At 34.6% G+C, this 15,896-nt stretch overlaps 2 protein-coding genes across 3 annotated transcripts in view; one reads left to right on the top strand and one right to left on the bottom strand.

Annotated features, from left to right (window-relative positions):
* LOC136027893 (uncharacterized) overlaps window positions 1–15,896 on the bottom strand; it is a 72,848-nt gene that overhangs the window by 55,228 nt on the left and 1,724 nt on the right. The window contains exon 1 of one of the 2 annotated variants that reach the window (XM_065705323.1): window positions 4,741–4,830. The exons of the other annotated variant lie outside the window; for it this stretch is intronic. The gene's annotated coding sequence lies outside the window, so the exon portion shown is untranslated. Of the gene's footprint in view, window positions 1–4,740; window positions 4,831–15,896 lie in introns of those variants that run through there. 2 annotated transcript variants of the gene reach the window in all.
* The window catches only part of LOC136027892 (putative defense protein 3), a 90,308-nt gene continuing 79,341 nt past the window's right edge, over window positions 4,930–15,896 (top strand). The window contains exon 1 of the mRNA XM_065705321.1: window positions 4,930–5,053. Coding sequence (XP_065561393.1) covers window positions 4,971–5,053 — 83 coding nt within the window. The 5' untranslated portion in view covers window positions 4,930–4,970. The remainder of the gene's footprint in view (window positions 5,054–15,896) is intronic.

Below are 15,896 nucleotides of genomic sequence, written 5' to 3'. Positions count from 1 at the left end.
ATATATACCTTTGAAAGTTCTTAGGCCGAACTGGCCAGACATGACAATAAACAACAAAGAGAGATAAAAATCCACAAAAAAAACCTCAAAAGAGACTAAAACCAGTTGTCCGATGGTCATAGTTATCACCATTCTTTCAATTTTGCTACTTTTATATTTATTTTGAGCTAGTTTTACTCCAATTGTTGCGTTTTTCAGTGGGTTTTTCACTTCCCGCTAAAGTTTTTTTCCTGGCATCTCAATATTATGTCTTAAAGCAATTACCCTGCAATAGATGGATGTTCAATAGAGGAAATAATAAAGATTATTTTGTTATTCTAATTGGAAACAGAATTTATTTGGAACTATAAGCCGCTTATCTTTAATAAGAATGAATCTATTTAGGATAAATAAGCAGGAAATAAAACTAAGAGTTTTGAAACACTGAATTAAGAATTCGTACCTTAATAACCAAGAAAATATTCGATTGGTACTTGTCTTTTAGCCAGTACACATTCGAGAATTTTGATATATAAAATCAGACAAAAACCGGTTTATTGCTTTTTGTGTACGGAGATTAGCTTTGGCTCAGTGGAAAACAACATTGTATCTATATTTTGATAAATGTTTAGTTGGTATTTTGGATAGGTTTCATTTTACAAGCAATCCCGCTAAACTTAACCCCAGCCCCCACTTAATCCGTGCAAATATACTGCCCAAATTATATACATCCTATCTATCTCCCAAGCGACTCAGTTGCATCAACCCCGTACTTGTAGATCCAAACTCTCGACTGTATACTGGCTAACAGATAAGTACCATTCAAATTCCTGATAAAAAAAATGCTTCGTTAGGCGCTGGGACTGTTTTTGAAAGACAATTTGATCTTTTTGAGCCTGTTCCCCCTTTACTTTTCTATTCACGAATATACTTAGACCTAAGGGCCAAATCTTCAAAGCACGACTTAAGGCCCAATTCTCAAAATACCATGTATTTTTTGCTGAACTACTATCTGCTATTTACTTCTCGAGAAAATTTAATTTTGAAGATTTATTACAAAAAAAATAAGCAGCAAAATTCAGCAAATTCCCCTGTAAACGAAAACTCGAATGCAAACCTTGACTATTTTAAAATTCTAATTATTTATATGGCGCCACAAAAAGGAATTTTTTGACACTGAAGAGGCTTTTAAAATATCGCTGCTTCGCTTCGCTACTTCTTTCTCCAAAGCTATGAAGATGTGTTTCCATTTATTTCATATTAGATGTTTCCTGAGAGAAGAGGCCCAGTTAATGTATTTTCTAAGAAAATTTGCTATTGTTTTAAAAAGGTTGAACTTTTTGAAGTTTCTTAATCCTGAGCAGGAAGTAATAAATATTTGAGGATGGGCAGTGTTAGCGGAATTATAAAACGGATAAGAATAGAGAAAGCCTCGGTCATCACATTTTGACATATATGTATATCTAAGTTTAAGCAAGCACCAAGGTTTTTGGAGGGGGGAGGGCAAGCTAGTTATAAAGTAGAAAAGCGTGTGATGACGGAAACATCCCTGACTTTTTTGAAAGGAGGGTAGCAGTATAGGCCCACTAAGTCTGGCCGCAGCAATCCCTAACAACCAGTTTCGACCGGGGCCCTAGCAACCAGCAGGTATTATTGATTATTAAATGTATTCCTGGTTGTTACGCAATACTTTAGCGAATGTTTTTTCTTCGAGATTTCTTTTTTCAAGATGTTTTCCCCTTAAGACGCGAGGAGGAGAAACTTGTAGTCCTGAAGGGGGTCTTGGGGCCCTGGTGGAGGAATCAGGTCCTGGATGGGAATGTGGGGACAAAACTTAAGCACAAGCCCGGTAATAAAAAATCAGTCACGCTCAGGACTATTACATTACAAAAATGATACCTGGCCGGTTGTAGTCATAATCAATTATCAATAATCAATAATTGGCTACATACAATTATAGTACAAAAAGATCCCTTCCAACTATAAATTAGAATCCATATAAAAAATGTGTTGATTAGACAGCATGTAAATTCGAACTCACTTTAATTATTGAACAACATACTTGGCAAACGAAATTCAGATGATAATGTTTTCCAGAATTTCTCTATCAACTGGAAATTGAAATAACATCATGTTTTTTGTAGGAATGATGGGGTACTCTGCGCTTAAAGTAATTGGATACCTGTGCACTTATACTGCATGCAGGGATACTACTAATATACCCCTCAAAATTTACTGAGAGTATTCATAAATAAAAGTGGTTGCAGTCGGAAGTAGCTGGAGTCAGTCACGTGTACTCATAGAGGTAAGTGGTAGCAGTTATAGTCGCAAGTAGTCGCAGCTGCAGTCGTAGCAGTAGTAGCAGCAGTGGTGGCCTTGAAAATTTGAAGTCAATACCCTCAGCTTTTCATAAGAAATTGCAGCTACGCCTTTTTGATAACATGGATGCAATAGTATTCTTTGATCCATTTCGACATACCCCTCAACATTCACTGAAATTCCACGTTGATGTCCTTCCTTTTTTGGACACACCCAGGATCAAATAGTCCCCCCTTTCCAAAGAAAAATCTTGCATCAAAAAAAGGGCAAATCCTATAGTTTACAATCCTTGCCCCAAGGGTTCTTGGTGCCATGGAATCCCCAAAGTCATGATGTTTAGACCTATGGACTACTTTAAATAAGAAGTTTTTTTAATTGGATCAGCCTGGGAGGGACACCTAAAAAGCGCAGGAGAGACTGGCTTGCCTTCGATCTCTCCTTAACATAGTCGTTAAAATGGCCTGAAAGTTTCAACTTAATACCCTCAGCCGTTCCTCGGATATTACTGATACAAAATTTTAACAATCACTATAGACACAATGAGTTTTGATGATGTTCAGTATCCCCTTTGAAAATTCCTGAAAGTAGTGGCAAGTAAAAGCAGTTGCAGTCGTCGCAATAGCAGCAGCAATAGTGGGCATGGAAGTTTCAAGTTAATACCCTTAGCTGTTCCTAAGATATTGTAGATGCACCTTTTTACAGGCTGGGTGTGAGATAATGTCTTTTGCTGCAGTTTAACATACCTTTCCACGCTCACTTAAGTTTTACATTAATGCCGATACCCTTTTTGGATGCACCCAGGATTGTGTGGGCGAGAGTGGACGGAGAGGGGACATCTTAAAAGAGTAAGGGAGGCTGGCTACTTAGACTTTTGGTTTTTAACATCCCCATCAAAATCCCTAAGTTTCCAACAGGATGCCTTTGACCTCTCCTTACCTTAGATATTGCTCTCTTTAGATATTAGATCTTATAATAGATATTATAGATATTATAGATATAATAGATATTAGATTAATAGATCTTAGATACTAACCTCTCCTTAGATATTGCTGATATATCTGCTGGACTTTTCACTTTAATAGCCTAATCCGTTGTGTAAAGCCATAGTCCAACTTACCCTCTTTGCCCAATAAAAAGCCTTGAATGTAAACAACGAACAACTTGCATAACTTACAGTCCTTGCACAAAGTCTGTATTAGGTTATGTCATCCCCGCAGGCATAGTTACTTGACCCTAAACTTTTTGAACAGGCTATTTAAAGAAATTGATTGGATGCCTTTGATAGGAGGGCACCTGAAAAGGGGCATGTCGGAGTGTTGGCTGCCCTCCAATTTCTTTTGACTTTTAAAAAGAGCACCAGAACTTTCGTTTTACAATCGAATGAGTCCCCTCCAAAGTTTTTAATATCCCTTCTCTATGAAATGGCTCTGGAAACTAAAGTAAATAAATAATACATTGATGCCTTTTAGCTATTTGTTACAGGCCCTCTGATATTTGTTCTTTCCAATTTTACTTATTTATTAAAAGGGACATCTGTTGTTTTTAAGCTTGGATTATTATTTGACTTTATCTATTTTCGTCTTTGGTTTAATGTAATTCATTGCCTTTTTACAAGTATTTAAAATTAATTTTCCGCAATTAATCGGATGCTTTCTTGTCACTATCAATGTTTTAGAAATCATCACCATAATTTTATTTAGCTTTTTTACATCTACTCCTCCCTGTACGGAAACCCTAAACTGCATTCTATCATTCAACTCATGCAGAGTTAACACACGAACCACCTCCTACACCCCTAGGTAGTCACCTAACGGTAACCCCATTTTTCTTCATAGTAAGTTTTTTGACACAGCTAATTTGTCGTAATTGCCCCGTCTTCCGTTAATTTCACCACTATGCAATATCTCATTGAGATAGGACGCAAATGGCTCCAGTCTTTAATTGATAGCTATGACACCAAGGCCCTACTCTACAACGTTTTTAAACCTTGTAATTGTCTAAAAATATAACAGTTCAAAATAGGGATGAAACCTTTTAAGCGACAGTGAAAAAAACATAAAATTTTAACTGAATATTTCTGACACATATACAGTGTCCATCATTAGCAGTAAAACTGTTATATTTTTGTCATGGAAAGGCAGTGTGGTCTTCGAAGTTATCTAAGTTTTAATTGTGCAAAAATCAGCTTCACAACGCCAACGCCAGGCTGACAGCTTAGGAATTTTCACTTTCCTAAATTTTATCGAACAGGGACTTTCGCACGGGGGATGGGGCCATATAATTCTACTTATCTAATCTGGACACTTCTTATTCAATTTATCACATAAAATATTCATTATTACCTTCGCCCTCCCCCTGCCACCCACACAAAATAAGTCGGTGGTACATGCCTGCGCCCAAGAATAACATTTGCCGATTGGAAATCAAGCAAAAGAAAGCTACCTTTCTTCAATCGTTTGCTATTTATTTCAACTTCCTGTATGGCAAGAGTGATAGCAAAGAAAAAATTCCTACCACTTTAATCACCTTCCTTTAATCAACTAATTGTCATACCTTATTTCCGTTTGATACATGATGTAAATAAATAAAACTGATAAGAAACATCGTAGTAACGAAAAAGTAATTTGAGCACGAGCATTTGTTTATTGCTTTACAATCGTATCGTACGATTCATGTTTTTAAGGAATTGTAAAGCTGAGCATTGTCATCACTTTCGGGACCTTCATCAATATTGTTTAGAAAGTAGCAGAACCAGGTAATGAACCTTTCAGAAATTATTATTTATATCAAATACTAAAATCCCTTAAATTTGCATCTACTTAAACAGCATAGGCCTACCTTTAAATTATCGAAAAAAAAATTTCGAATGGGGTAGCTTAAAGTAAAACAGGAAAACAACAGATCACCTTGGATACTGTAACTCACTGGTATTCGCGTAACTCAATCCCGTTAAACTCAACCCAATTAATTCGACCTTCACTAAACCTATCCCGCATTTGACTCAACCTCCTCCGAACTAAAACTGATGAAGCACAACTCCTGTTTAACTCGACACCATTCAACCTAACCTAACCTGATGCAAGGATTAAAGTGAACTAGAGTTGAGTTAGATTGAGTAGGGGCTGAGAGGGATGAAGGTTAAGTTAACAGGGTGTTTGGGTTAAAAGTCGGTTGAGTTGAACAAGGGTCGAGTTACATTGGTTGAGTTATATGAATTAAGTTACATGGTTTGAGTTATGTGGGGGTTGAGTTACACCGGACCGAGTTACCAGGGTTGTGTTATGCGGGGTTGAGACACATGGGTACTCTAGTCACCCCCTTTTCGTCCTTAATCGTCAAAAAATTAATAATGGTTGGGTTATGTGGAAAATCATAGAATCCCAAAGAAATCAGACCCGGAGACCATCGCCCTACGCTTATACGCTTTTGCTATCGTTCAATAGTTGAGATTCCATCTAGCGAATTACATTTTCTAAAACTGATGTACATGACTTCTCAGATTAAAAATACGCTAAAAATTGGTTGAGGATCCTGGCGAAAATGGCAAGTTTTCCTAATTTTTAAACAGGTTTAGATCCATTTTCAAGAAAAGGTCAAAATATAATGATAATTATATGTTGGTGAATGAATAGATCTGAGACTAATGAATCCAATAATATAGGATCTTGTTCTTTAATAAAAGTTGCAAGATCACTTGTGATCACTCACAAGTGTTGTTGTGTTGTTGCAAGATCACTCGTTTCAGAGGAAAAGCTATGGGCCCAAAAGAAGCTAACAGCAATTATGATACAAAAACGAATGAAATACTCATTTTCTCCTATTAGCGTAGGCTACGTTTAGCTGAAGAAAACTTATTCATTTTACTAATTAGACGAGATGAGATTATTATTATTCAATTTTTATAGTTAACATAATGAGAGATAAGGGCCACTAAGCAAATTTTATGTTTTATTAATTTTTACTTAAACTGTTGTTATATAAATGCACAGACATACAGTTTGAGTACCCAAATAATCTGTCATTTTCAGCTCCTATTTCTCTATCGCTTGCAAGATGCTTGAATATGAATTTTATAGAAATTTGTCACTCGAATGAATAATTAGAAATTCAAAATTCTAACAAAGAAATTGATTCCTACTACATCCTGGATGCAAAGAATGTTTCTTATACTACCGATTAGCCTGGCGTTACTGTCAAGAGTGTCAAGAGTGTCAAGAGTGTCATTGCTACTCCTCTCAGATTTACATATGTCTTGAATGTTGTACCATATCTTAAATTTCAGTTTGTCAGAAATTTCATTGAGAAGGCATTCTAACTCTCTGTTGAATATTCCTTTCTAGTTTTTTATCCCATTATCGGTCGAATCAAGTATGGTATTTCTTAGGATGGGATTAAATTCTATAGCAAAAGCTCAACAACAAAGCAAAAATTTGACTTTTTAGTTTCGGAAAAGGACTAATCATTTAAGTTTCATAAAATTTAGCTTTACTCATCAAAAGTTACGAGCCTGAGAAAATTTAACTTATTTTGGAAAATAGGGGAAAACCCACTGAAAGTAATATAATCTTAACGAAAATCACACCATCGCAGTCAGCGTATCAGAGAACCCTTCTGTAAAAGTTTCAAACTCCTATCTACAAAAATGTGGAACTTCATATTTTTCGCCAGAAGACCGATCACCGGTGCGTGTTTATGTGTTTGTTTGTTTTTTCCCTGGGGTGATCGTAATCCAAGTGGTCCTAGAACGTCGCAAGAGGGTTCATTCTAAGGTGAATCGAAAGCTCTATTGCCCTTTTTAATTGACCAAGAAAATTGGAGGGCACCTAGCCCCCCTCTCATCCTCTTTTTTCCTAAAGTCAACGGATCAAAATTTCTAGATAGTTCTTTAGAAAGTCAACGGATTCGTCAGCATAGTCGAAAAACACAAGAACTATGTCTTTGGGGATGAATTACTCTCCCACAGTCCCAAGGGGAAGGGCTCCAAGTTGCAAACTTTGACCAGTGTTTACATACAGTAATGGTTATTGGGAAGTGTACAGACATTTTCACGGGGATGTTTCGGTTGGGGGAGGTTGAGGGGAGTGAATACGTGGCAGGATCTTTCCTTGGAGGAATTTGTCTTGGAGATGGGAAATTCCATGAAGAGGGCATATGGTCTTCTGACATCATTTTTAAAAAACAATGAAAAAAAAATTTGAAAAAGTTTTTTCAACTGAAAGCAAGGAGCAGCATTAAAACCTAAAACAAACAGAGATTATTAGGTATATCACGGGTTCATCTCTTCCTAAATACTTCGGTCTTTACGCTAAAGTATTTTTAGTAATTTCAACTATTTATTTTACGGCCTTTGTGATTCAGGGGTCATTCTTAAAGAATTGGGATAAAACTTAAGCTTTAGTGTAAAGAGCAAGGTGTTAACGAGGGGGAAAATTCCCTCATATACATAATAAAAATATAAGAACATAGAAGTTCGTTACGTAATTGAAATCACAAGTTACGTATATTTTTACTAATAAAAACGTTCGTTAAAAATTAAAAGTTTTAGGTGCCTTTTTAAGTGACTGAAAAATTACCCCACCTCTTTTTCCTCAAAATCGTCCGATCAAAACTAAGAGAAAGCCATTTAGCCAAACCTTCAGAAATTAAATAAAAGAAAACAAGTCTTTTTAACTGAAAGTAAGGAGCGACATTAAAACTTAAAACGAACAGAAATTAGTCCGTGTATGAAAGGGGCCTTTTTACTGTTTTATGAAGTAGAATTGAGAGAGAGTCAAACTTTAGCGTAAAGAGCACGACATTGAGGAGGGAACAGCCCCTTTCATACACGGTTTAATTTCTGTTGGTTTTAAGCTTTAATGTCGCTCCTTACTTTCAGTTAGAAAAACCTGTTTTTTATTTAATATTTTCAAGAGACTATGCATCAATAAAAAAAAAAAAAATCACGAATCCCATCCATTCACTAGCATGAACATTTTCAAGGACAAGGTAGGCGTTACAACTGAAATCTCAATTCAAATTTTTTCAGTGTTTGAAATAACTAGAAAAAATAGAGTAAATAACTTATAAGAATAAGTATAGGATAACTAAGACAGTTAAGATAACTAAGACTAAGAATAAGGATAACTAAAAACAGGAACCTTTCAACACTATTCTTGGTATTTTCGTTTGAGTTATAAAAAGGCAAACTTATTATAATTGGTAAAGCTAGTGCAGTAATAGACGTCTGATTTCAGATTCTGAAAAAAAAAGATTTTGAATTTTGAATAAATGCGGGCGAAGGATAGATGGCACTAGTGTTTTTCGGCACTAACACCAGTTTCTACTGTAATAAGTAACTCACATTCTATGATCTAGATATAGTTTTCAGGAATATAATATAAAACGAACCAATTGATAAAACAATTCGATCCATTATAAATAACTTCCAAAGGGATCATTAAAAAGCACAAAATAAATAAAAGTTTGTAATCACGGCAACTCAAAGGATTATTTCGCAATTGAGCAATTAGCGGTTCAAGCGTCCTTTGTTGAATTGGTGTTTGATTTAGCTATATTCTGGACTAGGTACGAGTTAATTTAACATTTAAATTGCGTGTTTACATTTCTTATCTGTTTTCTGCCTTTAGTTTGTAATTTTTAGTTCTTTTCGTTTTCTTGTGTTTTCTACGTTTTAATGTTGCTCTATGGTCATCTTATAGCTTATAAAAGCAAACTTTTCGCTTTTTATTTTAATTTGATTTTAACTTAATGAAAATTCACTAGCCTAAAGTCCTGTTCGTTAGGTATTTTTCAGTTAAAGCTAGGGACCGAAGGAAAAGGAAGGGGTACGCTTTCCCCGATGGAAAACAAAACAGTTACTGCCACCCAAGGGCACATTAGGGGGAGGGAGGAGGTTTGAACCCTTCCCCGGAAAATATTTGGCCGATTCATAAAAACGTAACAAAAATGCATATTAACAAATTTTGGATGCGGTTTTTACATCTTTGTTGGTACCACTCCCCCCTCCAAAAAAAGTCACCTCCCGAACAAAGATTCAAGATACGACCGTACAGCCACCTTTGCTTATGATGATACCAACCCTGCTAATCCTATGAAGTGATTGTGAGTATGCTTCAGCTTCGACAAAAACTTAAAGGTAATTTAATAAGAATTTATTTTTTCACTCCAGGCGAGAGAACATTAAGTGCTGGATTGACCGTAAATTAACTTTGTATAAAATTCTTATGAACAGCGTTAACTGGCATCATTAGCTTGCTAACTTCTGCACAATCATTCTCAAATTGGGAAAAATAAAGCTAAGTTACCAAATTTTTAGGAGTTGATAAGAGAGATGACAAGCCCATATCAATAGGGGGGGGGTTAGGGGGTCAATACACCCTCCCCTCAAAGAAACCGTCAAAATCGTAAAAACGTAACAAAATGCAGACAAACAAATTTTTGTTGCGTTTAAAACAATAAAAAAATCTTCCTCCACAAAAAATCCTGGATAAGGCCCTCGTTAATGAGTATTGAGGCATTAGCACTCATATTTTTCATGTTCTAGTTGTTATCTATTAAAAGCGCTCGTTTAATGATCATCATAATGCGTATTAAGGTACTACTTAATAAACCCTTCTAAGTTCGCAGGTAATTCGCATTCAATTCTAAGTAAATTTGTATTAGATTAGAAATTCCACCCGGAACACACCCTTTGTGGGTATCTATAAACTAAAATCTCAGCGCAAAGCTAAGTAACCTGACGCTAGCATATTGGCAAAATTTCTTTTGTCCACCCTCTTTAACATTAATGAAATAGCCACCTCCAAGGGGATTCACAAAGACCATAAGGGATTACAAATTAAATCCCAATTTGTATATTAATTTGAATCTTACAAGATGCCAGGGGTGCCAATTAGGGGCGGGGGAAGGGTAGACAATTGAAACCATAGATTTTTAAATCACCTTTTAGTATTCTCATTTAAAAATGATGTTTTTGGTATTTTCGCTGAAAAAAGAGCAAAATTGACCCGTCCTAGATGTAAAAATATATTTTGATTCCCTCTGACTATGTTGCTAGAAATTTAAACCACTGTAAAAAATACATAAGTCCTAGCCAAAGTCCAAAAATTTAACTCTCTAGTAAATTTTTTTCTTAGGCGGCAAATCGGTCAAATACAAAGGTATCAGTGTTCTTCGTCGCTTCAACTAAACATACATAAGAAAGTTGAACTTAAGGGGTATCTCACTCAAAATTACGATTAAGTGCAGGTTATCCTTAGCATTTCTTCTTGTAATTATTTATACAATATAAGTTTTTATATGTATTTATTAACCGGTAGTTTGATGTCTGCACGCTAATTATTCTCTAGACTCTGTTTAAACAGGTTACAACTAACTAATACTTGACTGAATCGCTCCTGAACAATCCGAGTGGTTAGTCCCTTGGTGTAATTAAATAAAAAAAAACAAGTTTTTTGAAATGAAAGTAAGGAGCGACATTAAAACTTAAAACGAACAGAAATTACTCCGTATATGAAAGGGGCTTTTCCTCCTCGACACCCCGCTCTATACGCTAAAGTTTTTTATTGTTTTAAAAGTAGAGTTGCGAGAAAGAATCAAACTTTAGCACAAGGAGCGGGGTGTCGAGGAGGAAAAGCCCCTTTCATATACGGAGTAATTTCTGTTCGTCTTAAGTTTTAATGTCGCTCCTTATTTTCATTTCAAAAAACTTTGACTGATTCAAAAAGTTTTTGAATTATTGTATGTCTGATTTTGGCTCTCCGTAAATAAATTATTAAAATGAAATTTGCATATTAATTCTTTTTTTTTTTTTGGCTAAATGGCTTTCTCTTAGTTTTGATCAGACAATTTTGAGAAATAAGGGGTGGGGAAGGAGGTCTAGTTGCCCTCCAATTTTTCGGTTACTTAAAAAGGCAACTAGATCTTTTAATTTTTAACGAACGATTTTATTAGTAAAAAATATACGTAACTTAAGAATTAACTTACTTAAAAAACTTTTATATTCTTATATTTTTGATTATATATATGAGGGGGTTGGTCCCCTCGTTAATACCTCGCTCTTCACACTAAATCTTGTTTCGTCCCAATTCTTTAAGAATGACCCCTGAATCAGAAAGGCCGTAGAATAAATAGTTGAAATTACTTAAAAAATTTTTAGCATAAAGAGCAAAGTATTTATCTCCTCCTAAATACCTCGCTCTTTATGCTAAAGTATTTTTAGAGCCCCTCATATGCGTAATAATCTCTGTTCGTTTTAAGTTTTAATGCCTCTCCTTACATTCAATTGAAAAAACTTTTTCATGTTTATATTTTCATTGTTTTTTTTTGTTTTTTTTTTTTAATAGTAATGCTAGAAAATCCTGCGCCCTTTTCATTGAATGTCTCTTCTCCCATGAAATATTCCTCCAAGGAAAGATTGTAACCTGTAGCCCCTCCCCCAGAGACTGTGGGGGGTAAGTCATCCCCAAAGACATAGTTATAATGGTTTTCGACTATGCGGAACAAAATGGCTATCTCAAAATTTTGATCTGTTGACTTCGGAAAAAAATGAGCGTGGGAGGGGGCCTAGGTGCCCTCCAATTTTTTTGGTCACTTAAAAAGGGCCCTAGAACTTTTCATTTCCGTTAGAATGAGCCCTCTTGCAACACTCTAGGACCACTTGGTCGATACGATGACCCCTGGGAAAAAAAAAAACAAACAAATAAACACGCACCCGTGATTTGTCTTCTGGCAAAAAAATACGAAATTCCACATTTTTGTAGATTGGACCTTGAAATTTTTCTATAGGGTTCTCGGATACGCTGAATGCGATGGTGTGATTTTTGTTAAGATCCTATGACTTTTAGGGGGTTTTCCCCCTATTTTCCAAAATAAGGCAAATTTTCTCAGGCTCGTAACTTTTGATGACAAAGACTAAATTTTATGAAACTTATATATTTAAAATCAGCATAAAAATCCGATTCTTTTAATATATCTTTTAGCATCGAAATTCCGTTTTTTAGAGTTTCGTTTACTATTGAGACGGGTCGCTCCTTACTACAGTTCGTTACCACGAACTGTTTGATTTATGCCTTATCACACGCTCCGATTACAGCTGAATCTAGCCTTTTGAGAGGAACTTTTGACTTCGGAACACAAATATGCAAAGTATTTGAAGGGACTGCAGCCAGGAAGTATATATTATAGAAATAAGTTTAAGATTATTGAATAGAAAATTTTTTGCTCTATTTTTTTATACCCCACCACAATAGTGTCAAGTATAGCAATCTAGAATGCAAATCCGAAACAGATTTTATAGATATTTGGAATTATAAAAAAAATAATTGTCGGCTTTAAGATTTGATTAGATTAAAATATTCACCAGATTTTTTATTTCTATTAACATAAAAACCGCCGAAATCACTAATCCAGGAACATCAGGCAAACTCCAAATGTTTAACATGGGAGGTATAAGAAGATTCCTTGAGAGTGCGTCTTGTCTTAAATTTTCTATGCGAGTTGATTATATTCTACGCCTGTCCTTTTAGAAGACATGCTAATGCCAAATCAGCCAATCTTTCACAGTATATTTACTGATCGGGGTCAAAAAAATTTGTTTAGCCTTTTTTCTCTAAATAGACCTTGTTTTACTAGCCAAGATGAGTGAATTTTCTTGTTCTTGGCACATGATAGTGTTGTCATTTCTAGTCAAATTGGAATACTGTATCCTATTTGTCATTGTTTAGTGATACGCACCTTTAAACAATGCGCGGTCTCGGATACAAGAAGTGTTTTCTCTCACGAAAGAAGCATTTGAGAGGTCTCTTAATGTCTTTTTTTTTCAAGGATTCGAATGTTCCCAAATTTCTTTTTTCTAAAAACAAAAAGGAGAAAAGATAAATCTGGCAAAATTTAAAATCATGGTACTTGTGTATTATTCAGAACACACTCTTTAAGTGAAGCTAGGTTTTTTCGTGAAACAAACTACGATGCAGGTACATGTTAATTAAATATTTGGTACTTGTTCATGACGCAATTGATTCAATTAAATTTAGAAAACACTTAAGAATTTGCTGAGAAAATCCGGTTTCATAGCCACAAAGACAAAACTCAATTTAGTTTGCTACGCACAGTGATAGAAGATAGTGTCTGAACATGGTTTTGAAATGCAGATTTGGGATTTGCCAAAGACTGAAAAAGAGGCAATTATATTTTTCCAGGATAAGGGGTTGTTGCCCACAACAAAACAGTGCGTCAATGGATAAAACATGACTTTATAACATAACCTAACTTGACATCGTAACTTGTTTCACGAAAGAAACTAACTTCACTTATTGAGTGTCTTCTGAATAATACAAAAGTACCCAATAAATGAACAAAAAAATCTTGAGCTTGCTGACTGCAAATCTGAGGCTATTTCTGCTAAGTTAACATCAAGAATCCAAACATGTTTAGTACACAATTTACAAAGGGTGGACACGTCACATATTGTTGGAATCAAAATTATGGAAGAATTTTCAATATACTTCATTTAAATGCCCGAAGTAGGTATCCTCTGGTCCATGCACTTTCCAATTCCAACCCCTAGAGACGCACCCACTCATACATGTATATTGCAACTTTTTTTTTTACTGATCAACGGTAAATCTGAGCTCGTTGATTTTACGTTTGAGACTAAAATAGATATGAAGATGGCAAAAAATGGTAAAAAGTGTCAAAATATACAGTTAAAAGGGCCTTTGCCCGATCCAGCGCTCTAGTATGAATCGGTTAAAATTCTATATCCTCTGAAGCATTGGGATTGTTCCATGTAAATTTGTTTTCCTTTTAGTGAAAAAAATACATCATTATCAAAATTTGTTTTTATATACATTAAAAAAAATTAATTTAATCTTCAAATATGGTTTTATCTTTATTATAGCTACATTTGTGGCGCCAGCTACAAATCTGTTTGTCTCAAAATCTGTTTTCTATATAGTCAAAAAAAGGTTAAGTAAGTCTTCAAAATTTTTTATAGCCAGATTTGTGGTACCAGCTACAAATCTGTTTGTCTCAAAATCTGTTTCCTATATAGTCAAAAAAAAAATTAAGCAAGTCTTCAAATATGGTTTTATCTTTTTATAGCCACATTTGCGATGCCAGTTACAAATCTGCTTGTCTCAAAATCTGTTTTCTATATAGTCAAAAAAAGATTAAGTAAGTCTTCAACTATGGCTTTATCTTTATTATAGCTACATTTGTGGCGCCAGCTACAAATCTGTTTGTCTCAAAATCTGTTTTCTATATAGTCAAACAAAGATTAAGTAAGTCTTCAAATATGGCTTTATAATTTTTTATAGCCAGATTTGTGGTGCCAGCTGCAAATCTGTATGTCTCAAAATCTGTTTCCTATATAGTCAAAAAAAAAAATAAGTAAGTCTTCAAATATGGTTTTATCTTTTTATAACCACATTTGTGGTCCTAGCTACAAATCTGTTTGTCTCAAAATCTGTTTTCTATATAGTCAAAAAAAATTAAGTAAGTCTTCAAATATGGTTTTATCTTTTTATAACCACATTTGTGGTGCCAGCTACAAATCTGTTTGTCTCAAAATCTGTTTCCTATATAGTCAAAAAAAAATTAAGTAAGTCTTCAAATATGGTTTTATCTTTTTATAACCACATTTGTGGTGCCAGCTACAAATCTGTTTGTCTCAAAATCTGTTTTCTACATAGTCAAAAAAGATTAAGTAAGTCTTCAAATATGGCTTTATCTTTATTATAGCTACATTTGTGGCGCCAGCTAAAAATTTTGTTTGTCTCAAAATCTGTTTTCTATATAATCAAAAAAAGATTAAGTAAGGCTTTAAATATGGCTTTATAATTTTTTATAGCCAGATTTGTGGTGCCAGTTACAAATCTGTTTGTCTCAAAATCTGTTTCCTATATAGTAAAAAAAAATTAAGCAAGTCTTCAAATATGGTTTTATCTTTTTATAGCCACATTTGTGGTGCCAGCTACAAATCTGTTTGTCTCAAAATCTGTTTTCTATATAGTCAAAAACAGATTAAGTAAGTCTTCAAATATGGCTTTATAATTTTTATAGCCGGATTTGTGGTGCCAGCTACAAATCTGTTTGTCTCAAAATCTGTTTTCTATATAGTCAAAAAAAGATTAAGTAAGTCTTCAAATATGGCTTTATAATTTTTATAGCCAGATTTGAGGCGCGAGCTATCCCACTAATGCAGAAACTTATAACATTAAATAGCTTCACACATAAACTTGTTTAGTCAGGGCAAATATTTTCAGGGAGACAATGTTTCAGAAAGAGGCATCTCTTCTCTTCTTTATTTTAGAACGCTTTTTTCAGAAAAAAATATTAGATCGTTCCAGGGAAAGAATTTTTCAGACAGAGGAAATGCTAATCTCGGCAATCCCAATTTAACCTCATAATTTGCTTTAAACCCTTCATAAAAGAAACATTGATTTCAGCCTTCCGGGGATTACTGTGAGACTGATGGACTTGGCAACTAATCCTTATTTTCTGTTCTTTATTGTGAAACACATTTTTCAGAAAATTTTTGCAAAAATCAAACAAAATTTTGCACAAGGAGCATCAAAGATAAGTTTACGCCCTTTTTT

Source organism: Artemia franciscana, chromosome 6, assembly GCF_032884065.1.
Source record: "Artemia franciscana chromosome 6, ASM3288406v1, whole genome shotgun sequence".
Taxonomy (NCBI): domain Eukaryota; kingdom Metazoa; phylum Arthropoda; class Branchiopoda; order Anostraca; family Artemiidae; genus Artemia; species Artemia franciscana.
The sequence above is the reverse complement of the archived record's forward strand: the minus strand, read 5'-3'. Positions and strand labels throughout refer to the sequence as shown.